The following is a 25,648-nucleotide window of genomic DNA, read 5'->3' on the forward strand; positions in this document are numbered from 1 at the left end:
GGAGTTTGTGTATGACAGGTTTTAAGCCTATTAGGTGTTTGTTAGCGATGGGGTATTGTGAGACATTAGGGAACAAAGAGGGGTTCTGCAATTTAACGAGGATAGGGGAATGGTGTGTAGCAATGGAGGGAGAAGAAGTGTCCCATACTAGAGATTAACCTTGTCTGAGGGGGAGGGGAAGGTGGAAGCCTCAGGGGCCACGTCTGGGTGCAGCCTGTAACAGGAGTATTGCAGCTGGAGTTTAAGTGTTTAGGGTAAGAGTAGCTTTGAATTTGAAAAGAATGTTCAGTCTCAGTAAGAGGGTTGGGCATTGAGGCATTATTAAGAATTTGTGTGTGAGGGCCGGCCCGGTGGCGCACTGCTACAGTGCGCCGCTTGGGAAGTGTGGCGGCGCTCCCGCTGAGGGTTCGGATCCCACATACAGACCGGTTCCTGCTCACTGGCTGAGCGCGGAGCGGGCGCAGCACCGAGGGTTGCGATCCCGTTGCCGGTCCCGGTCCGGTGCGGGGGTGACACTGAGGGTTGCGATCCGTTGCCGGACACGAAAAAAGACAAAAAGGAAAAAAAAAAAAAAAGAATTTATGTGTGAATTGGGTGTGATGTAGGGTGCAGGAAAGGGGTTTGAGTGATCTGTGGGTGGTATTCTGATCCCCTGACCCCTACTATTGTGATAGAGGATGGGGTTGTTGGTCCTGCATACTTAGGAAGGGCCCCTGTATCAATGACAAAAGAGATCAGCTTACCTGCTAGGAGGCAAGTTACTGTGGGCTCATGTGTGGTGATCTCCATGGGGGGCCTCAGGCCCTGGGCATCGTCAGTCCTCCTCTTGGGCAAAGCCGAGAAGCTCCTGGACAAAGCTGAGAAGCTCCGGCAGGGATGGCCGTGAAGCCAAAGGCCCATGCCGAGTGGCCCGGCTGACTGCATTTGAAGCAGTTGTTGGGTGACTTGCCCCTAGAGGCAGCCAGCTTTGGAGTATGTGAGCCTCGGATGGCATTAGCCAGGAGCTGGTATTTGGCCTGATCTCTTTTATAGTTTTTTGAATATCAGGGGCTGATTGGGTAATGAGATGAGAGTGTGAGAGGGCCATGCCTGCAGGGGAGTTTGGGTCTATACGTGTGTATTCATGTAAAGCCTCATAGAGGTGGGTTAGGAACTTGCTGGGATTTTCAGTGGATCTCTGTGTGATTTCTCTAAGCTTGTCATAATTGACTGACTTGTGAGTAGCCTTTTGGAGACTGTGAAGTAGGTGTGTGATCATGTTATCCTGGAGATCCCGATCCCCGTGGCCAGCCTGGTAGTTCCAATTTGGGTACATGCAAGGAACAGCAACAGCCACCTATTACTTTGAGCATGTATCTAAGCCACCATCCAGACCTGCTCCCTGTACATGGACTCAGACAATTCCTTCCATCCCCGCCACTTCAAGGAAGGGTTATAAATAGCCAGAGCTGAGATGAGGTTGTTACCTGATGAAGGGGGAGAAGGGGAGGAGTTGGGCTGAGGATGAGCATTTGGAGGCCAGGTGTGGGGAAGAGAGAGAAATGTGGAGGGCTGACGGATCAGGAGATTGATCTGAGTCTGGAAGGAGAGGTTGAGCATGTGCTAGGAGAATTTGAGACATAGGACAGTTTTGACAGAGAGAAGAACGTGTTCAGAGATAGGAGAAGGCCTGAACAAGAAATCTCTACAGCTTTTGCCATTTTGGTGAGTGTCTAAATTGAGTGCCATCTTGTGGCCCCTGGGATTCATTGTAATGAGGTGTTTGAGTTTCAATGTCTCCCCGGAGGCCAAGAAATTGGCCAGGAGACAGCCCAAGGGTGTAGACCATGGAGGTTTGGATTGTGATGATCCCATGTAGAGGGTGAGAAAGGGCAGTCAGTCCTGGTAGAAGAAGAGTGCCAGCAAAGGGTGTCTGTCCCCTTTGGTGCCCACCTTCTTTTCAAGAGAAAAGCCACCAACCAGCTAGAGGTGCATCCTCCAATAGCTGGGGGACATGAGAAGAGTTCCCTCGGCCAGGCGCCCAGGCTTCGTAGAGACCAAAGTTGTAGAGTAGTTGGGGAACTGTAGAAGTAGGCAGGTCAGACCCACTGACTCACCCTGAATTGAGGCTGGTGTTGGATGTGTTGGTCTGAAACGGCACAAGTAGAGAGTCCCGGAGGTATCCGGTTATGGCAGGTCCGGGAAGGGCAGCTGAGGGCCAATCACCCCAAGAGAGAGGGGATCGTCCACAACGTCGGCCAAAACCCTTCCCAAGTTTCGGCACCATAATGAAGGAAAGTGAGCCGAGATGCCGGGTACCGTTCAAGCTTTATTAAAGGAAGAAAATCTGCTGGGCTGTGCTCAAGGTAGCAGGCAGCCCAGGGCTGCTCTGAAAAGGGGACAGCCCCAACAATGGGTTTGTGAGAGTTTATATTAGCTTTTGGGTGTGTAATGTATGCGGGAAGGGACCATTAGGTTGATGTAACTGGGTGGAGAACTGCGCCGATGTAGAACCCAGAAAGTTGTTTCTAAGTTAGGAGGCTTATTGTAAATGGAAGCGGGGAGGAACTTGGTGCTGGAGTGGAAGACGAGGCCGGTGGCTATTTCGTGCTGGTGCTTTCTGTGTGCACAATGGCGCTGGCCACGTCCAAAATCCATCAGTTAGAAGATGGTCCAGGATATTTCAGAATGCAAAACTCAAGAGTTCTATGATTTTAAAGTTATACCACTAGCTAAAGCCTTTCTCTAATTAGTTGCAAAATACCAGCACAAATTTGTTAGGAAAAAGAAATCAGTACTATTGCCATATTGTTGTTGGTTCACGAAAAATCGGTTACCTGTAAACTTCCATGATGAACTCAGACAAAAGCAAATGCCCACACTCTCCTCTGGAGAACAGTGGGCCAGCACTGGGGTGTGCAGCCATGTGGAGGCGAGTTTGCTCCTGGAGGTGGCATTGTTTCTGGGGATGCCTCCTTTAGCACAGGCGGCTGCAGGCCACAGTGGCACCCAGAGCCCGGACAGTGGGAGTAGCTGGTGGTTATGATCAGCCTCTTGTGGGCAAAGCTGTTTGCTGCCTGATGCTTTCTAAAGTGCTCCCCCCCACCCTCATTTTTTTTGAAAACAAAGAAAGAATTAAAAAACAAATAGCCTTCATTGGAGATAAGAGAAAATTATATCTTGAATTAAGCTTTTGTATTGTAACCAAATATTGTCTTAAGCCCCATAGAAAAATGCTTAGCTTTTATCTCTGAACTCTGAAATGAGTATTTTGTCATTGTCTTTCTTTGGGGGTTAATCTGTTGCATGTCTTTAAAAGCTGTGAATGGATTTGGAGTGGTCAGAGACGGTTGTCTGGTTTAGGAAAGATGACCCGGGAGGGGCCGCTGCTCTCCTTCCCTCACCCTTTGTCTCCAGCACCTGCAGCCAGTTCTCTCCCGTGAGAGGTGCTGGGGCCAGGGCCAGCCAGTCTGGATTCCCAGGGCTTTGGTCAATTTTGTGAACCTTGGGTTTTGGTCCTAATGTCTGCCAGAAGCTGTGGGCAGCTGGCATGGGCTAGGGGAAACTGGGGATTTCTCCTTCCCTCCCCTCTCCCCCATCACTTGTCTCTCTCTCCCACTACCCTCTCTCCTTCCCTCCCTATCTCTCCCTTCCTCTGCTTTGGAAGCTCTAGAGTCCTAATAAGCATTTACATCCATAGGAGGGGGAAACATAACATCTCAAAGTGTAGTGATTTACATTTTGCTAACAGTACAATAAGTTAGCTGCTCTTGGGTAGAGTACAGTAGAGTAATAGGGTAGACCACAGAGGGCCCATGGTCTGGATTGGGTCCATGGTGCTGTGATGAGAAGCTGTAATGGGTGCTGATGACCAGGCGTGCCCAGAGAAGAGCCTCAGGTTGTCAAGAAGTCTGGAGTCTGTGTGGCCACGGTTCTGGTCCTGAGAACAGCCAGTGTCAGGCAGTGTGTGGCTCTGTGGGGCACACAAGCAGCAAGACAGACATTGCCTTCTGTGAGGGCTTGCTGTCTGGCTGGGAGACAGATTGTAAACAGCAGGTGTGGGGTTAACAGAGAGCTGCAGGGCACTGTGGGAACACAGGGCTGCACCTTCAGACTTGGGAGGGGTGGTGGTCTTCAAGGGATTGGATGTGAAGGCTCATTGAAGGATGAATGCAGCTCAGCCACTGGGGGTCAGCCAGACCCCAGCCAATTCAAGTCACCCACCGGCTGAGTTAGCCAGGGTCTGTCTGTGGCTCGGGAGGAGTCAACACGTGGAGGTGAAGTGACCAGCCTACATTTTAGGAATCTTGACTTAGTGTGGAGAAAGGGCTTAGTGCACAGGACTGGAAGCACAGGGAAGAGTTGGGAGGTGGTTTCAGTGGCACTCAAGATGCGGGTGGTCCAGAGTGCCAGGGAAGGACCAGTGGAGAGATTCTTGGGATAATTTGTAGATGGCAAGCAAGAGGATTTGGTGATGGATTAGATTCACATTATACGGGAAGAGGCAGGAGTCAAGGGGGATCCTCAAGTTCCTGATCTGAGAAACCGGAGGGATTGAAGGCTATTTTCACTCCAAGGGAGGAATGGGCTCATGAAGAAAACATTAGTTAAAACTAAATTTGAATTAGAATGGCAAAACCCAGAACCCTGACAACACCAAATGCTGATGAAGATGTGCAGCAACAGGATCTCTCATCCATTGCGGGTGGGAATGCAAAATGGCACAGCTGCTTTGGAAGACAGTTTGTTGGATTCTTAGAAAACTAAACACTCTTACCAGTCTATCCAGCAATCATGGTCATTGGTATTTACCCAAGTGAGGTGAAAACGCGTGTACACAAAAACCTGCACATGGATGTTTATGGCAGTGTTATTCATAATTCTAAAACTTGGAAGCAACCAGGATGTCCTTCAGTGGGTGAATGGATACAAACCGTGGTACATCCAGACAATGAAGTATTATTCAGTGCAAAAAAAAAAAAAAAAAAGAGCTATCAAACTGTGAAAAAACTTAAATACATATCACTAAGTGAAAGAAGCTAATTGATAAAGGCTACATATGGTATAATTCCAACAATATGGAAAAGTCAACACTACAGAAACAGTAAAAGGATCAGTGATTGCTAGGAGTTAGAGGGAGGGAGGGGTGAGTAGTTGGAGCATAGAGGATTTTTAGGGCAGAGAAACTACTCTGTATGGTACCATAATGGTGGATATATGTCATTATACATTTCTTCAAACCCATGGAATGTACAACTTCAGACACATGGACTGCAGGTGATGATAATGTGTCAGTGTAGGTCCATCACCTGTAACAAATGTGCCCCTGGTGGGGATGTTGGTAATGGGGGAGGCTGTGCGCGTGTGGGGGCAGGGTATATGGGAAGTCTCTGTACTTTCTGCTCATTTTGCTCTGAACCTAAAACTGCTCTAAATTAAGTCCGTTAAAAAGGAAACAAAACTGAATTGAGTCTCTGTTCAAGATCGTGTCAGTGCAGGAACAACTAGGGGAGACTTGAGGGAGTCTTGAATGGTTCATAGGCTCAGACTCTTTGCTGCTTAATAGCCTAAGATTCAGGCCTGGATGGTCCACCAGGAATGAGTGTCTACATAAACTTGAATTAGAATTAAACTGGAACAAGTCTGTCCTTGGTCATACAGGCCGCCCCTCCAGTGCTCAGTAGCTGCATGTGACCTGAGGCTGTCCTGTTGGGCAGTGCAGAACATTTCCATTGTTGTGGAACAAACTCGGCAAGAAAGGCTCCAGACACTCAGGGGTTGGAGAGTCAGAAGGTATATTATGCATGCGGGACACAGATGAACTTTCTGTTCTGAAAGCCTGGGACCCTGAACATGAGTTTAACAGGGTTTTTGTAGGCAAGTTTAGTGGGATCCATAAGCTTAGGTTTAAACTTACGTCTTAGACAAGCAGCTGGTTTCAGCTCCTTTTCACCCACGTGACTTAGGTGAGCAGGCAAGATTACAGAGATAAGCGGGGCAGGCAAGCAAGATTACAGAAACAGGAATGCCGGCAGGCAGTTGATTGTTAACTAGGCTGAGTTCTGGGGCCCTGGGAGATAAGCACATTTAAGTACAGAAGCATTTTACAAGTTAGCCAGAATTTAGTTTTGAATTTTCTTAACACCGTCATCCTGGAAAGTCCCATCGGACAGCCCTGCTTCCAACAACAGCTTCTAAAGATTAGATTGTAAGGTAAATTACTCTTTCCTTTTTGCATACTGACATAAAGTAAAATGGACTTGGCCATATTAAGTCATCATAATTAAAAATATAAGACTTATTAAGCTTTTCTGTTTTATAGCTTGTTCTAGAAATTTGTTCCTAAGTTGATGAAACAATTAACTGATTACTGACAAGTTTCAATATTCAGATTGGTAATAAGTCAGTTGGTTCCACCAAGACAGTCTAGGTGGCCCTGCTTAGAGGGAAACGGTGGTCTGAGTCCTGAGGCTCAAATGGCTGCTGCTGTTGGTCAGTGTGAGTGGCATCCTGTCAAGTGGCCCCTGTGACCAACAAGGGGCTGTCCCCTGAGCACATGAGATCCTGCAGTTTTCATGGGAGGTGTGGGTTGTTGGCCTAGGGGCAGTGTGCCTGGGAGGTTTCTTGGACCTTCCTCACTTAAACCTGCCGTTACCCGTTGCTGCCTCCTGCCACACCCGCTGCTGACCTGGCTCCCCTTTGCGTGATCACTTTCCTTATGTCATGCTCTGCCCAGCAACCTTACATCCTCATATGTGTGATCTGGAAGCAAGCCAGTGCTCAGAGAATCAGTTTGCCAAGTGATCAGTTTAGCTAATGGCTGCTGAATTATAGATTCACCAAAAGCTTTTTTAAAAAGTTAGTGTCATCTATAATTCATAGCACATTGTATTGCATGAGATGCTTTCAGCAGCCTTTGAGCATTTTTTCAAGTTTTTAAATTTTAGTGTTTTTTTTTACCTCTTCTTTTGTTTCAGCTAAATGGAGAATGGGAATTTCTTTTATGATTCAAATTGTGAGTGTTGTAAAAATTACCTAGGACCAAATTGCCTGATTCTGACAGCGACAAACTCTAAGGCTTAAACAACAGAAATGTATCGTCTCAGTTCTGGAGGCTGGACGTCTGAGATGAGGTGTTGTCAGGACCACACTCCCTCTGGGGATCTAGGTAGATTCCTTCCTTGCCTCTTCTAGCTTCCGGTGGCTGCTGGCAGTCCTTGGCATTCCTTGGTTTGTGGGTGTGTCAGTGTCTGCCTCTGTTGTCCCGTGGCCTTCTCCCTGTGTGTCCCAATCCCCTGTTCTTATAAGGACACTGGATATATGGATTAGGGCCCACCCTACTCCAGTATAACCTTATTTAAACTAATTACATCTGCATCGACCAGATAACGTCACCTAAACTATTGGGGTTAGGACTTCAGTGTAGGAATTTGGGGGATACAATTCAACCCATTGTGGTGGTATCAGAGCTAAACTCAGGGCCCCCAACTTTAAGTTTTTCAAAGGCATTCTTCATTACTCTTCACCAAGGGACCGCGCATGGGGAATCTTGGTAGGTGCCATGAAGCCAAGGATTTCCAAGGCTCCCGAGGACCCAGAGCCCTGTCTGGAATGGAATGCACTCAGCAAACACCTGCCTTGTAAAGCTCAGTGTCCCGACACCTTGATGTGAGAACAGCAGTGTGCGGCCTCATGGTCTCATTGGGGCACCGATCCAGGGCCCCTGTCAGGAAGGAATAGCCCAGCTCCAGCCAGCGGGCACCTGTGCAGCGGTGGTGGTTACTGCCACTAAACACAGCTTCTCTTTTTGAGTTCTTGACATGGACAAAAATGTGAAAAGGCAATTTTTTTTTTTTGCTAGAACTGAATTCTATGAGGAATTTGTAATATATATGATCCCATAAGGTCTATTTGATCGTGCAGTGGAAATATTTTCATCACAGTTTAAAGAAGGCAGAGAAGTGGCTCTCACAGCAGTTTCTCACATTACTCTGGGCAAAGACAGAGATTGTCCAGAAATCCAAGTCCTGTGGTACTTTAGAGGTTCTCCAAGTGACGTGGAGTTTAAACTTTCAGAGGAGTTTCTTGATTCCTTTTATTCCACTTTGTCTATTGGGATTCTGCTCAAAGTTTCATTAGGGAAAAATGAGTGCTTTTGGCAAAAGAAAAAAAAAAGTTTGAAACCTACTCTGCTGTTCATCATCCGTTCATTCATGCATTCACACAACAAGCATGTGTTGTGTGGTTGCTACGTGTTTGGTGGTGAGACACGGTCCTTGTCCCCGAGAGCTTGAAGGGTCTCCCCGGTGTTGTGTCAGGGCACAGGAGTGTGAGTCATCTCAGGTAATTCACATTGCATTTCTAGTGTAATCAGCCATGTTGCAGCCCAGGAAGCCGAGCAGAAGCGGGTACGGAGTAGACATTGGTATTTCACTCAGGGTGGCATCCTGCAGAGAGCTGCCCCTGCCGACTGCTTTCCTTCCTGAAGACATTCAGGGGATATACATTCTTCCTGCGTGGAGAGCAGGGGTTCAGGTCCCACAGTCTGTGTTTTGTCCCATCACAGATATTTAAGAGCCTATGTTGTGCCAGACATTGACAGCTTTTCTTTATAAATAATTTTTATAAAATAACTTCTAGGTGCATTTCAAATGATCACTAATTGTTGAAGTTCATTTATAGTCTAATTTCTGAAGAGGGTGGTTGACAAAAGAAAACTCTAGCGTGTGCTCCTGAGTCACCGTTCATCTGAATCTGAGCATGTGCATGGCGTGGCCTGTTATGTTGCTAAGTCAAAACGTAAACGTTTCTTGCCCATCATTTTTGGCAGCACATTTAATTGGCATTATTTTACTGTAATATTTATCTGGCAAACATGAATTTAAGGAGATGATAACAATTGTATTTGGAAAATATTCTGGAAAATGATTTTGTTTTTTGCTAAGAGATTTATTTCTCTAAAATCTGTTCACCAGTTTATGTTAATAAATTGATTACTTAATGAAACAGCAAAAAAACCCAAACCCCTTCTAAAATATGTATTATTTATTGTCACTTTGGGCACAGTAAGAGCTGGTTAGAAAGCACATAAATTAACAAGTCTAAAATAGTGAAAGTAATGGTTTTCTCCACTTCCAACTCTCTTCCCTTGGCTTAAATTCAAAATTGTATGGTAGACTTTCACGTGTATCTACTAGGAAATGGGTGAAGCTTTTGGTAGATATTGGCGATTTACCATCCAGAAGGGCACCAGCGTGCACTCTTGTATCAGAATTATATATTTTTTAAAAAGAATATTTATCTGAATTCTCTTCTTGATTCCATTAAAATATTTGTCATGATCGTACTTTTAAAACTTTTAAATGGTAGGTGGAAAGTAATGCCAGAATGCTCTGGGACCCCTTGTGTGTGTTGGGCAGGTGGGGGTCTCGCCCTCCTGGGCCCTTGCTGGGAGGCCCCCCTGCCCCTGAAGGCAGGGGAGGAAGGGGCTCGGTTCACCTTTCTTCAGACTTGACTCCTCTCCTCATTCATGGGTGACATGAAAACCTGTTTCCTTCAAAAGGCCCTCTTAGAATGTATTACTGATATAGAAGATTCCAGGGAAAAATAAGCACCTCAAATTTAAAGCAGTCTTCTTTTTTAGACCATCAGAGTTCATCTGGACCCAGGAGGCTCAACTGGAAAGAGTGTAGAGGGACTTAAGTAGGAACATCTTTGCAGATTTCCCTCCCTAGAAATTGCTCCACCCCCAAAACCTTAGTTTGGAGCATCTCACCCCAGCGTCGCCCCTGGTCGAGCAGTTCCTGTGCTGTCCGCTGCCCACATTGGTCGTCCTGCCTGTCCATGTCTTACTGCCCCTTCACGTGCCTCGGGTCCCGCCTCAGTCCTCAGGTGTTTCTCACTGTCCCCACACCCCAGCGCTCTCCCCTCACACCTTCTCAGGTCCGGTTTGGCAAAGCCCCCACCTCGCAGCTCTGCATCTCCCTCTCTGGCCTGCACCCAGCAGATGAGAACCACTTGCTGGGCTGACGGTTTGGTAGAGGACGCAGCATCACACTTTTTACTTTTGGAAATGATTTCTGACACCCGTGGTCCCTCCCTGGAATCCTTTTCCTTTTTCAAGAGAACATAGCCTCATTTGCGTCTAAGACGCTTGGATATTGCTGGTCCGGGCCCTGTCCCGAGGTAGAGATGAGCTTCAGTGGACCTTGCGGTATGGTTGGAGGGGACAGGTTTTCTTGGTGACAGTGTGCTGGGACGATGCACCCGTGCCCACCCGGGAACAGAGGGGAGCTCACCCTCCTTCTGCCCTTTCCCACAGCCCTGATGCCATCCCTGGAATTCACCCCATCTGAGCCTCGGCCTGGAATGGAAGAGATGAGGCTCTGTGCCCCAGACCAGGGGTGGGGTAGGGAGGACACGGGGGTCTCTGAGCAGCCCCTTATCCCCCTCATCATCTGCCACCAAGAAATACCTACCTCCGCACAACTTGGGCCCCTGACTCAGTGTTTTCATTGGCTTAGTTCTCAGAGAACTTAACGGTATTCTAAGTCTGTACATTCCACACAAGTTCCTTTTAAAATACTTAAAGGCACGTGTGACTTGGTTATTTTTTCTGACATTGAGAAGTGAATGGGTGCATGAGAACAGTGGGCGTGTGTGTCAGCAGAATCACGTGACAGTGTGGCTCAGCTGGAACGTTCTGTGGCTGCAGGAAGCCAAGTCCTCACCCGCAGATGCAGCAGGGAGGGGCCACTCTTCATCAGGATGGTTTGCACAGCAGGTCCTTGACCCCGAGGTCACCGGTTTCCAGGTCATTTTCCCATGCTCTCTTTCCTGGGTGCATCCGTCTGCTCGTTCATTACAAAGTTGTTATGGGTGCCTGCTGAGGGTCCTGAAAGAGACCCCCACCCTTCCCTGGGAGTGGGCAGGAATGTGTCTTAACCTCTGCCATCTTCCTGGGGGTGATGTCCAGCCTCACCCAGAGTACCTCCTTGGGAAGATGACTGATTTTCTGGAACATCCCATTCAACATGGCAGAATGAGTTATAAACTAGATGGGTTATGACTTAAGAAAAAGGGGACTTTCCCAAATTCTGACCTTTGTGCTGCCAGCGTTGAGGGGATTTGAAGCAGGAGAGGCTCCTGCTCTCTCTGTGGGGGGTCCACACCCATCCTAGCTGCTCCAGTGCCTTGTCCTTGTTACTAGCACTTGTGACTTGGCGCAGGAACAGGCACTCTCCATCCCAGGACCTAGCCCTGGCATCACCATCTCCGCACTGTTCGTGGGTAAAGTGTACGGGGATATGGGACCCATCCCTGCGGATAACCCCCTGAGATGGGGGCCAACCAGCCTATTTTTAGATAAAAGCATCAAGTGGAAGGTAGAGAGTTGATGCCGAGAGTGGCAGGTAGAGATGGTGCCAGGTAGAGGAGGGGTGACTGGTTTCTGTGTTCCAGGTGCTTTGAGAGGGGCCTGGGGGAGTAGGTGTGCTATGGACAGGGAGGGGCTGGTGTCCCCTGCTGTTCCAGTGGGAAGGGAATGAGCCAAGTGGGGTAGGGACCTACGGGCTTGTGCAGAACCCATTGAGTAACTGAGTGCGGTTGGACTTTCCACCAAAGGTTGCCTTTTGCATCATTTTTCCTTTTCTTTCTTTTTTTCCTTTTACCTTTGGCCACCTAGACATTTGTTGGCACTGAAGGTGAGCATTTTTGCCTGTGCATTCAGTGAGAAGTTTCAGGTCGGTGACTCTCAGGGTGACTTCCTGGTGCTCAAGGGACAGGTATTCTCTGGTGACACAGACAGTTCTGCACGTTCACGTTCCATGTTCTCTGTCATTTACTGTCTGGTATGAAATAGCTGTGGGAAAAATAGGGTTGAGTTAGTTTGTTAGAAATAAAATATTTATAAAGATAGTTGATTAAGTATTTTTATATATAATATACACATACTCAAGTAGACATAGAGGATTTTAATGCTATTTCAGAGCATTTTAAGTCTAGGGTGTGCATTTTTTCCCCTGAAAAAACTTTTTGAAGAAAATGACCCTCTACAGATTTGAGATTATAGCAAATAGTGTTCTGGTCTTTAAAAAATAAATTCAGCTAACTGTTTTCTTTTAAAAGTCTGCATGACAGATCTTATTGTTTGTGACATAAAATGCATTGTATTGTCAAGTCTTTGCTTCCCCAGCTTTTCCAGCTGTGAATTGTAGGTTATAATAAAAGGAAATAGGGGCCGGCCCGGTGGTGCACTGCTACAGTGCGCCGCTTGGGAAGCGCGGCGGCGCTCCCGCCAAGGGTTCGGATCCCACATACAGACCGGCTGCTCACTGGCTGAGCGAGGTGCGGGAGCAACACCGAGGGTTGCGATCCCGTTGCCGGTCCCGGTCTGGTACGGGCGCGACACTGAGGGTTGCGATCCGTTGCTGGACACGAAAAAAGACAAAAAAAGGAAAAAAAAAAAAAAGGAAATAAAAAAATTCTGACCCCAAATTCTAATGATATATATTTTTCCCAGTAAAAAGATTAACTACAAGTATGACGTAACTTAGTCAGTGTCTCTGGCTCTGTGTGTGTGTGTATATGGTCTTTTTTTGGTATTTGTCTTTTTACAGCAATGTACAAATCGTTGTAATGTTAATAAAGGCTAACACTGTAATTTATGTTTTCTTAAACTTTAGAAAATGAAGTAAAATATGATAGTAATAATAATGAAGAGGAGGAGGGAGAACAGTTTGATTTTGACAGTGGAGATGAAGTTCCTGAAGCCGATAGACAAGCCCCCTCTGGCCCCGAGACAAGAAACGCTGAAGCCAGTGAAGCTGCCTTCCCTGCAGGTGCGTCCCAGGCCACCCCATGGGGCTGGTGCTGTCGTCTTCAGGCGCTCACTGATTTTTCTCCTCTTCTTCCCTCCTTATTGCAACATTATGGGGAAAGGCCGATTTCTAGGAGTGAGAGATTTATGATTCTTCTGTGATGTAACTGGGATCTCTTCATTCACGTTTGGCTGGGTTCCTTTGTGCCGTTTTCCACAGTTCTCAATCTTGTCACTCTACCTTACTGCTTACTTTTTTTTTTTTTTTTCGTGTCCGGCAACGGATCGCAACCCTCAGTGTCACGCCCGTACCGGACCGGGACCGGCAACGGGATCGCAACCCTCGGTGTTGTGCCCGCACCTTGCTCAGCCAGTGAGCCAGAACCGGTCTGTATGTGGGATCCGAACCCTCGGCGGGAGCGCCGCCGCACTCCCAAGCAGCGCACTGTAGCAGTGCGCCACCGGGCCGGCCTGTTACTGTTTACATTTTGGAGAGAAAAGTATTGCTATTTTCTAATAAAAATTGCCTCATCATTATTATATCACTGTGTCACATTAAACATTAAAAACAACGCCATTGGAGATGAATTAACAGTAAAGGTTTCTATTTTTAGCCCTGGTGGGGGGATTTGGGTGCTTTTATTCACTGACCAGATGGACTGCTTAGACCATACTGTAGTCAGGGGACCAGCATTGGGTTTCTTTGTCCATAGCAAAAAGTCTAGGTATGGTTCACAATTCCTCTGCCTCTGGCAGCTTCTCACTTATTCATCTCATTGGGTAAGCTGTCTTGGGAGCTGCCAGGTTGTGCCTGTCTCCCCTGTGCACAGAGGTGGCACTGACCCAACTGCTTCCCAGAGTACCGTGCTCCAGGGGCATTCCCTCCAAGTCCCCCTGTGTAGACAGTGGCCTCACAGCCTCCTTCAATGACCTGGAATGTCCAGGGGGTCCTACTGTTAGAGTGTGGGGGATCACCACCTTCTCCTTGCCTGCACTGTGGGAGAGAAGGTCCACTGGGCACTGGACGGTGTGTTTGCTGATTTGTTTCTTTCCATCCTCCAGGAGGTGAGAATGGAAAAGCAACAGAAACCATGGCAGGGGTGGATCCTGTCAGACTCGTGGTCCCAACGAAAGTGAACCCGTATTCCGTCATCGACATCACGCCATTCCAGGAAGAGCAGCCCCCAACCCCAGCCCCGGATGCTGAGGAAGAGGCTGTGGGCCTCACACACGTGCCCAGTGGGTACTCGGTGCCGGTGCCCTGCGGCTACGCCGTCCCCTCCAGCCTGCCCCTCCTGCTGCCCGCCTACTCCAGCCCAGTCATCCTCCGCGCCGCATCCATGGAGGAAGAAGGTAATGCCGCCCCTGATGTCTGTGCCCGATCTTCTCTTCTCCCCTGTCATCAGTGTGTGTTTGCAAAGTGGGAAAATGAACCCCAAATTAATTTTCTTCTATGACGGGAACACAATTAAGGAAAGGTATCAGAATTATTGTTAGGAAAAAAAATTTTTTTTGGATCCACAAATTTCTTTTCTTTCTTTTTTTTTTTAAATAATTTATTATACATATATGTAGGGTACAAAGTTGGTTTTCAGTAGTTGTGTACAATGTGTGATGGATCAAGATAGTGTTTGGAAAATTTTGAAATAAGGTCTGATCCCAAGTGTGTTGCCTCCTCTTGTTGGGGAGGACTTGTGTGAACTCTACTCCGTTTCCTGGCGCTGGCCACCAAGTGCTCAGCAAACCTTGTGCACCTTCTTTGGCATTTGTCATTTATTCTGCTAAGTGATAGTTATGTTTGTATATGTTCTGATGTCATCTACTAATACATAAACTCAGGCTCCATGAGGTCAGCTGTCTTCATCCATGGGAACAAGGAAGGAGAGAGAAGGGCTGAGAAGGGGCTCTCTCTCTCCTTGCAAAACTTTTTCTCCTCAAAAGAGGGGACCTGGGGAGATGTCCAGCGAGCATGCTGGGAAGCCAGCAATGGAAGGTCAGAGGATCCTCGGGAAACCAGCCGCACATAGGAGTGGTGTGGAGGTGGGGAGGCGAGGACAGCAAGAGGAGCTGCTCCCTGTCCCTCCAGCCACACCCAGGGCGCTGAGTCAGGAGCATTGATGAACACATAGGCATCTTGTTCACCTCACTGACCTCGTGTCCTCAGCTCTGAAGGGACATTGGTTTAGAATCTCTGCTTTCACCTTCTCTTGGTGAGGAGGAGCCACCGCATGCCTTCGAGTGGCCTGGTTGTCAAAGCCTGTTCTCTGTTATCTCTCCCTGTGATCCTTGGTTGTGTCCTTCGGGCACCAGCTGTTTCTGCAGAGCTTTATATTTCAGGTTTGGAAGGAGAGTGTGTTCAGTGTGCGAGCCCCGTTGCTAGGCCTGCTGCAGGCCCCGGTGCTACGAGCACAGCTGCAAGTGCAGAACTGTTCCTCCTGCAGAAGCAATGCTCGTTACATTCATAGCTGACCCAGTCCAAGAGTCTTGGCTGAATTTTTCCTTCTCTCACCTAAGTCTGTCTGTTACCTTTCCCAAGACACACCATAGGAATCCCCCGGGTATGTGAGATGTTTTTCTGATGGAAGAAAGTGGCATCTGGGGTGACTGGCCTTTTGGAAACAGAACTGTAATTTGTGTGAAGACTTCAATAAAAAGCTCCTTTCTTTTCCAGTTAATAATAGTTGTGATAAAAATATTCTTTAAACAAAAATCATGAGTTTGAATTTTGGAAACCATAGAGGGTTTCTAGGATAGATGTTTTCCCACGTGTTTTCCTGTTGAAGTTGGCAATAATCCTGGGAATTTACCACGATCCGTAATAGTGTTCTTATTCTATAACCTTAGAGAGTAAGAGCCATCTAAAAAAAAGAAAGTGTGGATTATGGAGATTTTGTACTTAAGGAAAATATATTTATTTTAAAGTAATTTGCTTATTTTAAAATTTTATTAAGTACTCGAACATCATTTAAAGTAATTTATTTTAAAAAATAATTCAGCATGATTTTAAAATAATTTGCTTATTTTTATGCTGTCAACGTAGAGCCAGTAATAAGACTCTATCACAATAAACGCTATTGTCAGTCCCAGAATCAAAGAACAAGTGTGTCTGTTTGTCTTATGATCCTTTAAAGAGTACACCAACCTCTCTCCTGAGATGGCGGTAAAGCGTGGATTTTGGCGTCGGGCCTGGGTTCAAAGCCCGTATAACACTGGCTTCTTAGCTGTCTGTGCCCTGTGGGCCCCCCTGGAGATGGGACGGCCACCTGGCTTCACAGGGCTGTCCTAGGAGGCACGTCCCAGCAGCAGGAGGTGGTTTCTTTTCCAGAGCCCCACCTGGAACTCAATCCTGGACATGCAGGAATAGCCAGATTCCATTATTTTCCTTGCTGTCCAAAGCCAGTTCTGAAGAGCAGCTTCTGAGGCAGGTCCTGCTTTTGTCCGTTGGTGCGTTAGTGTCCTCTGATGGCCAGAGAACTCAGTGTCTGCATCCAGGATTAACGATAAGCATGCAGTTGATACGACTGGGGGAGAGCTCCCTGGTGAGCATGTTCACCTTCTAGTGACCTTCCATTTAAAGGTCCTGTGTTTTGGTGAACACTCAATTTGAGTGCATCTGTTTTCCTGAAAGGGGGAGCCTGAGGAAGGAAGAATTCCTGGTGGGGCGGCTGCGAGCACGTGCGCATAGATTGCAGTTAGGGATGGGGGCCAGAGCCCTGCACACCAGACCTGAGCTCTTGACCCACTCTCTGCGGAAACAATTCACTCTGTAGAGTGCGTCCACTGCCAATCAACATGTTCTGTCTCTGTCAACCTGTGGAATAATTTTGTCTTTTGAGGGGTCGTTTGGATGATTCTTTGAGGCCTTGTAGTGTGGTGGGAGGAGCAGTTTTTGGAGTGGGCGGATTTGATTTCCAATCCTGACCCTGCCTCTGACCTGATGTGTGGCCCTTGGAAAGGTGCCTAACTTTTCTCTGCCTGAAAAACAAAACAAGTTAATGCCTATAGAATTACCAGTGTGCTACCCAGCAGATCCCCACCATTCAGCAGCTTGTGTCTGTTACAATCTGGCCTCTGGCTATGTGGCAGAAACTAATGTGACCAGGAGACCATTTTTATTGGTGAGATCTCCAACCTAATTACTCTGAGCTCACCTTCCCTGGACTTTGAGTCAACTGTCAAGCAGTTTGAAAGCAGTTAAGGACTGCTGCTTACCCATAAGATAAACCCCTTATAGAAGGCATCTTGTGGACAGCTTTGCCAGTGTAGTCATGAACAACCAGCCACTGGCTGAGCATGGTCAACTGACCTTCCCCATGTCAATTCTCAGGGCCATGTTGAGGGGCTGGACAGAGTCCATCAAAAGACCAAGTGGGTCATGCCCGCAATAACATCCTTTTCCCATCTCCCCTCCGTTGCCTTCTGAAGTGGGAAGGTCTCTTCCCTCTTCTACACATGCACCTCAGGCTGTTCTTTGATCGTCTAAACTTGTATTCCACCTGCATGAAATGTATGGAGAGCCTGCGCTGTGGAGCTCACCACTTATCTTAGTAAAACAGAACAGAGATGGGAGGAAAACACCAATCAGATAGGACTTGTGAGATGGACCCTTGTGTGTGTGGGTGCGTGTGTAAAAGTTTGGTTGTCAAATATCCCAAGCTTAACTGTTTCTCCCTTGGAAATCTTTTGAGTTTCCCAGGGTGACACACCTTCAAATAAATCACACTCATAATTTCCCATGAAAACTTAAGAGATGGGAGAGATTACAGTGTATTATGTTTCTTTTTAACTCTAGCCTGATTTATTTGGGTGCCGGTGTGTTTTATTTCTGGCTGTTTCATAAGACCTTGGGATATCACATGTTACTATAATCCTGTTTGAATACATTTTACCTAAAAGCTCAAAAATTTTAAGCTTATCAGTTAATCATCTTTATTCTAAGATAAGCATGTTAAGAAAGGGAAATATGAAATCATTTTAAGGGTAAAAAATCAACTTCATAAACTTTTTTGTCAGGCTTAAAATAATGTCAATTTTTTTTCTTTTCTAGCTGAAGCACCAGAAGTTGAAGAAGATCACCAGTGTAATTCTTTAAGTTCTGAGGACCCTCCAAATAGGTATCTTCATTAATTTTACACATACATTCTGAATTCATGCCTTTTTCCTGAAGTGTTGGATATGGTGTTCCTGATGTGCTCTCCCGCCCAATGGCGGTGTTGGGTTGTCCCTTCCTCACCTCCCCTGTGGGTGTGGGCTGCCCCAGGCCTCCTTTCCTGCCTCAGGCATCTCCCTTTTCACCAAGTAGGTTGGTTACCAGATGTCCCCTTTGTACGTGCAGGGTCAGCAAAAGCAGAGGGAGAGGATGGGAAGAGCTGAGTGTTATTTCAAGCATCAAGATGTAGTGGCCAGAGCTTGGCCATGAATCCTTGGCCCTGTTGCTGGTTGTTTTTTTCACTCATTTTTTTTTCCATTCAGTCATTAAGGCTGGCTTTTTATTTATTTATTTTGTTTGTTTGTTTGTTTGTTTTGTCCTTTTTGAGAACTGCTGCACCGCACTCAGCCAGTGAGCGCTGTGAGTGCACCGGTCATCCCTATATAGGATCCGAACCCGCGGCGGGAGTGCTGCTGCGCTCCCAGCGCCGCACTCTCCCGAGTGCGCCATGGGCTCGGCCCAAGGCTGGCTTTTTAAATGGTTAAAGTATCCCTTACGTGAAAGCCTTTAAAAAAACAAAAAAGGATTTCTGGGGAAAAGTACGAGAGTACTTCAGAAAGTTCATGGAAAGATTCATTTTTTTTTTTTTTCCTTTTTTGTCTTTTTTCGTGACCGGCAACGGATCGCAACCCTCAGTGTTGCGCCCGTACTGGACCAGGACCAGCCACGGGATCGCAACCCTCGGTGCCGCTCCCGCCCCTCGCTCAGCCAGTGAGCAGCTGGTCTGTATGTGGGATCCGAACCCTCGGCGGGAGCGCCACCGCACTTCCCAAGCGGCGCACTATAGCAGTGCACCACCGGGCCGGCCCAATTCATATTTTTTTTAATTCTGTTTTTCCACACACTTTTTAGGTACCTTGTACTCACTTCACAAGAATTTTCTTTCCAGTTTAAAAACAGAATTATGTCACAAAGTAGAGCCAGCCAAGACCCTTTATTAGAAATCACAGTTCTGTATATAACTAAATATTAGATCGCAATGGCATGTAATCATTGGCAATCTAAAACTGATTGTGAAAAATATGTCCATGGAAAGGATGGTTTTTTTTTGTTTGTTTGTTTTTTCCTTTTTTTGTCTTTTTTAGTGTCCGGCAACGGATCGCAACCCTCAGTGTCGCGCCCGCACCTGACCGGGACCGGCAACGGGATCGCAACCCCCGGTGCTGCTCCCACACCTCGCTCAGCCAGTGAGCGGGAACCAGTCCGTATGTGGGATCCGAACCCTCGGCGGGAGCGCCGCCACGCTCCCAAGCGGCGCACCGTAGCAGTGCGCCACCGGGCCGGCCCAGGTTTTTTGAAGAAAGAATATAAAATGTGGTGTGATGATAACCTCAAATGATTTTCAAAAGTATGACATTTTTTAAACATATGGAAACATTCAGGAATAATTTAAAATAGCATTTATATTTGCTTCAGTTTTTCTCTTATTCTTTTTGTGGTAACTTTTTGTTTTGATCTAATTTCAAACTTAGAAAGTACGAGAATACTCCTTTTTTTATGTGATAAAGTCTTTGAGTACAGAGACTGTCTCTTACTCTTCAGACCCATCCACGCACAGCATGTTGTGGATCACAACCTGGAGTAGCTGCTGTGTCTTTACCTGGACGTTTGCTTTTGCCCTTCATCCTCAAAATCATGGCTCATTAGGAGTTTTAGCAAAATAAATAACGAGAGAGACCGTGAACTGAGAAGGCATCTGCTCTCATCAGTTACTCTGAAAATGTGGCATCGGATTGTCATGTAATCCGATTTTAATTATTATTTTCTTCCATATGTAAGTTTTTCAGAGCTTTCCATATGTATCTCTAGCTGCTTACCCTATTTCCAGTCTCCTTTCCTTCAAGTTAATGTTTTTACACTGCTTCTTGGTTTATCCTAATAAAATGCTCCTAGGGCCGGCCCCGTGGCACACTCGGGAGAGTGCGGCGCTGGGAGCGCAGCGACGCTCCTGCCGCGGGTTTGGATCCTATATAGGGATGGCTGGTGCGTTCACTGGCTGAGCGCAGTGCGGGCGACACCACACCAAGGGTTGCGATCCCCTTACCGGTCACGAAAAAGACAAAAAAAAAAAAAATGCTCCTAGCAGGAGTAGGCGTCATGAAGCCCAATTGCTACTCTGTATGTTGTATCAGCAACTGTGCCTCTCACAGAGGCGACGCTCAGTTTGTGGACAGAATCTGATTGTGAAAATATTCTGAATAAAACATTCCGATGGCTTCCCACTACCTACAGGATAAAACCCCAGTCCCTGTTTGTGTGAGACACTGTGATTGGTCCTATGACCATCGCGCTATAGACACACAACCATTTTTTATTTTGGGTGGTCTGTATCTGTCTGTCTCACTAACATGTTACTGGAGGCATAGAAGGCCCAATCTCACTCGGGGGTGTCTCTACACCCAGCATCATCTGGGGCACATAAGAGGCCCTTAAAGAGGCTGATGAAACATGGAGGACAACTCAGGCCTTCTGCTGCAGGGACTATATTTCTACTCTATTCCCGTCATGCCAGATACTGTGCTGTGCTTATAGTGGACATTCAAAAGCACTTATTTATAGAGAGTTCTGAATGAAAATTTGAACTTGGGATTTCCTGTAATAATACCTGGGAAAGTATACAATTTGCATGCATAGTAGCACATGCACACATGCGCCTATGTACACATATACCCCTTGTGGGGCATTGAATATTGGGGGTGTTTCTCGATATTCTGATTTTATGGTTTGTTTTCTTTAAGTGAAGATCAAGTCAATAAAGAGGACAGTGCCCTTGCCCGATGGGTTGCAGATCCTGCCAATACAGCCTGGATGGAGAGTAAGTCCTGCTGACCGCCAGGAGCCTGAAGCCTCACTGAGCTTGTACAGACATCACTAGTAGAGGGACAGTGTCATGTCCTAGATCAGATCTAAAACCTTAAAAATATATTCATTTACTTAGAATATTAGCAAAAGCTGAATATGAGGTTATTTCAAAAAGTTCATGAAACCAATTGTATTAGCTTTCAGTACTATTTTTCCAGGAACGTTTTGAAGTGCCCTCATATGTAAGAATTTCCCTGGGGCTCTCTGAAGCCCTTCATTTCCTATCAGGCTATCAGCTTTCTCCAACCAAGCACCTATCTCTCTTGATTGTTTCTTTCAAGTACAGATTTTGTTTCTGTTACAATAGCTACAGATTGGGGAGGCCACGGTCAGCCATTCAGTGTTGAGACATTGGCGGAGTGATCTTGCTTCAATTCTGCAGCAAGGTGCTTTGTCATGGTCCCATTTTTGAATGGTGGGTGCGTGGTTGCTGCCAACCCACTGCCAAACGGTGCCCCAGATCTTCTCTTCCATGTGTCGTTTGAAAGGCTGAAATATTTTTAGCTAGATTTGTATTTTAATTTTCATAAGAAAAGCAAAGATTACTTTCCCAATTATACCTTTTATTATCCATTGGCTTGCTAATTTCTCTGTAATTGCTTTATGTGATTGACTTACAAGGTAAACCATCTTAGTTATCTCCTAATTATTAAATTATCTACTGGATAATTTCATTCTGGTTTTAATTATGACTTTGTCAAAACAAATATCTTAGTGTAATTAGACAATTCTGTTAGGGAGCTATTAAATCAGGATCATTACAGGATGAAATTACTGTCTTGCCATTCACCAGCAGTTTTATTTCCAAAGTAAAATTTGTTTGAATTCTCCCCTTTACTCATTTTTATTATTCAGATGATAGTTAATTAGAATAACTATATTTGAAAGTAAGTTCTGTAAACTAGCAGTTTCTCAATATTATCTATCAGGAATAGAAATATTTACTGTGGTTGCAGTTAATAAATGTTATTAAAAGAGAGTGAACATCTGTATTAGACCTTGACAGCCGCAACAAATAAGGAATTTTCCTGAATTTACATTTCCCCCTGATAATATGGGGATAGTAACCATGGGTGAATGTGAGGGGAAGTGTTCAGTTTTATTTATTTCATTTCTTTCTTGGATTGCTTAGTAAGTAGTTATCTTTATGGTTTTCAGTACAGTAATACATTGTAGTTTGAGCATTCTCTTGCTGAGGGACTAACACCAATAAATGAATATTTTGGAAAATTAATTTAAAAGGTCCTTTTGTGAAATGGATTTCCGTATGAAGCATGTAACTTTTACAAATATTTTTTAAAATTTCAAGTTTGTTGCTATACTTCTGTGTTCATCTTACACAGTGTATATACTATTTGGCCTGTGGAGGACTCCCCACCCAACCTTTTTAAGAAAATTGTTACAATCTCACAGGCACTAATGTTTCACATAGTACATACAGTTCAAGGAACTTTGTCCTATATGTTTAGCATTTTTATACTTGTATGTGGCTACTTTTCACCTCCAGTGGTATAAAATGTTGTAGTCATCGGTTTATTTTAATGGTTTCCATTTAATACAGCACCAGTGGACTCTCCCTTTATTTCTGAAACTCACATACCACCTTTGTATTTTGTATATCAGAACACATTAACCTCATAAACTTAAAAATGTTTACAAGGGAGCCATATAAAAATGTGTAATTGAACCCCAAATCATGGAATAGATTGGCCTGAGAACCATAAAATTCCTTGTTGGAGAAATTTTACACCTGTTTCTTTTAGAGTGATATTCCTCATTCCCAACAAAATATTCTGGCCTAAAAATAATGTTTATGCTTTGGTAAGGTACCATTAACTATCCTTATAAATGAGCATTTTGAATAATTTTTTTTTAATAATTATGACATCATAAGAGATTATGGCCCTATAAAACTAAAATTGCGCTTGGTTGATTTTAGTCAATTTTTAATGTTTTTCTCCCTTTTTATTCCAGATCCGGAAGAAGTGATCTATGACGATGTTCCCAGAGAAAATTCAGACTCTGAACCAGGTTTGATTTAGTCTGGAATTGAATTTTAGGAGATTCAGTTTAGCAGTCTTTCCCTCTGGATGTAAAAATGACTATTGTATTCAAAATCCATAGATACAGTCATGTTTTCTATATTCATGTTTTCTGTGTTGAGACATAGTTGTTCTTGCTCTCATTATTGGGGAGACAAACAGTTATATTTGGGCCTATTTATAAATAAAACGAAGGTTCATATGAATAAATATGCTCATAGGCATTTATTTAAATATGTGCTGTAAATAAAGGAAGAACTAAAAGCTAACTGCTCTAAAAACAAGTTTGAAATGGATTTTTAGGTAATATGTCCCACCAAGTAGGTCTTTTCTCACATGGAAGGTATGATCTTGAGTCTCAAGAACCAGCACACCACACAAGTTCTACCAGTAGGCCACCTGCCAGAGGTGACAGTTCTGGTCAGGACCCATTGTGTCCCCTTTATAAGGAGAGCACAACAAAGAATTAATGAGCTATTAACTAAAAGAATACATTCTTCCTTTTCTCCTTATTTCTTAGGGCAAGGAAAATCTGCTCAAAATCCCCACAGATTTTTCCCAAACTCTTGCAGCCTTAGAGCCAAATGTCTTCATGTGTCTTTTTGTGGTTCTCGAAACATCTTGGCCTGACAGACCTCCTAGGCACCTTCACTCACACATGAGCTGAAACGCTTCCCTGGCTGGGATTGCAAGTGTCCCACCCTCACTGTACCCCACTCCTGCTGATGCGTTTTGCTCCTTAAGTGTCTTGTCTTGGTGACACAGTCATTTTGAAGAACACTTTGGTATTACCTAGCTAATGTGAACAAGGCCGTCTTAGTCCATTCAGGCTGCCATAACAGGATACCATAGATTGACAGCTCATAAACAACACACATTTATTTCTCACAGTTCTGGAGGCTGGGAGTCTAAGATCAAGGCCCGACACATGAGCTGTCTGGTGAGGGCCTGCTTCCTGGTTCATAAATGGCACTTTCTTCCTGTGTCGTTACAAGGTAGAAGAGGTGAGGGAGCTCTCTGGGTTCTCTTTTTTATTTTTTATTATTATTATTATTTTTTCCTTTTTGTCTTTTTTCGTGACTGGCAACGGGATCGCAACCCTCAGTGTTGCGCCCGCACCGCGCTCAACCAGTGAGCGGGAACCGGTCTCTATATGGGATCTGAACCCTCGGCGGGAGCGCCACCGCGCTCCCAAGCTCCGCACTCTATCAAGTGCGCCACCGGGCCGGCCCAAGGGTCCTTTTTTTTAAGAGCACTAAATCCGTTTACGAGGGTTGTGCCCTCATGACGTAATCGCCTCCCAAAGGTGCCACCTCCCAGTACCATCAACTTGGGGGTTAGGCTTCAATGAGTGAATCTTGGGCCACAGACATTCAGTTCATGACAGTGGTATAATACTTATGAACCAGTGGTCCACTTGCGAGTGTTTTTCTTAGAATAGCTCACACCTGCTGTTCAAGGACATGCATGCAAGTATGCTTATCTGCAGTGCTATTTGTAATGAGCAAGAGGTGAGGGAAAAAGCTCAGTGACCCTCCAGGCGGGGAATGGATCAATAGTGGTCCATTTACCCTGTGGACTGTCATACTGTACATCATCATAAAACTATGTTGAGCAAAAGGCAAAAGGTAGCAGGGCATTTGCATATTGTCTTTAGAGACATGCCAAGAGGTAAGTGGACGAGCACATTGCAGGAACGATACCTGCGGACCTCGGGAGGGGGGATGGAGGTGGAGGGGGCAGGGCTAACAGGGCAAAAAATTTAGAGTTCAGGTGGGGTATGTAAACATGCCTGTTACTTTGAGCTTTTTTTCATAATATATTATGAGCATGTTTAATAATATATTATTTAATGAAGTAGATGCACTAGATCTCTGAGGTGCCTTCTAATTTTAGGATTTGATCCTTCCAGGAGGTCAGATGTCTCATGGACTCTGGAGATGCAGATGTTTCTGAGGGACAGCTGAGGTCTTGTGTTGCTTTATGCAAAATATGATCATTTAGAATTATATTCTCTCAGAATACTAGGAGAATTCCTTATTGGATATTATGGAGACCATCTGGGATCACATAATTTTTTTTTATTGTGGTAAAGTGCACATAACATAATTTTACCATTTTAATGTGTACAGTTCCATGTCCTTAAGTGCACTCACACTGTACAAACGTCACCACTATAGGGTGACTTTTTAAATTTGTTGTGGCTAAAGGCAGATAGCAAGATTGTAGTCAAGAAAAATAAATAGATCATGCTTTCTGTTCACTGGCCTCAGTGACAAAAGCACATGCCACAGTTTCAGAAACCATAAATCTCTGAATCCAAGAATTAAATAATTCACTAAATCATCAGTAGTTAACAAGACACTTGAGTCTTTGAAAGTTCCATGTGTGCTTGTGGGGCCAAATAGCAATAGCTTTTCTTAAACATTGAAAAGCATCAATTTTTCACACATTCTAGTAGGCTGGGTTGTAATATACTTAAAGGTGTCTTTATGAGCCTAACAGTGTTCTAGCTCTCATTCCTTCAAGACTGTGGACAAAGACACTGTCAAACACATCCCACAGCGGGGTTCACAGTAGAGCTGTACCCCAAGAACCTTCAGAAGGTGCTGAATGAGCTGGATTCTTTGTTTAGAGTTTTGTCAACTGCTGTGATGAATACAGAAAATATAGCTCTAGCTCGCAAAGGGCTTCAAATCCAATTGAGGTGGGGCCGGCCCGGTGGCGCACTGGATAAGT

The 25,648-nt window shown here is 45.3% G+C and overlaps 1 protein-coding gene across 1 annotated transcript in view; it reads left to right on the top strand.

Moving 5' to 3' along the window:
• Positions 1-13,867: 13,867 nt before the first annotated feature.
• LOC103588037 (rho guanine nucleotide exchange factor 10-like) overlaps positions 13,868-25,648 on the top strand; it is a 29,005-nt gene continuing 17,224 nt past the window's right edge. The window contains exons 1-4 of the mRNA XM_008569606.1: positions 13,868-14,149; positions 17,844-17,910; positions 20,744-20,820; positions 22,842-22,898. Coding sequence (XP_008567828.1) covers positions 13,888-14,149; positions 17,844-17,910; positions 20,744-20,820; positions 22,842-22,898 — 463 coding nt within the window. The 5' untranslated portion in view covers positions 13,868-13,887. The remainder of the gene's footprint in view (positions 14,150-17,843; positions 17,911-20,743; positions 20,821-22,841; positions 22,899-25,648) is intronic.

The sequence above is a fragment of the Galeopterus variegatus genome, unplaced genomic scaffold (assembly GCF_000696425.1).
Source record: "Galeopterus variegatus unplaced genomic scaffold, G_variegatus-3.0.2 Scaffold519, whole genome shotgun sequence".
NCBI classification, from domain to species: domain Eukaryota; kingdom Metazoa; phylum Chordata; class Mammalia; order Dermoptera; family Cynocephalidae; genus Galeopterus; species Galeopterus variegatus.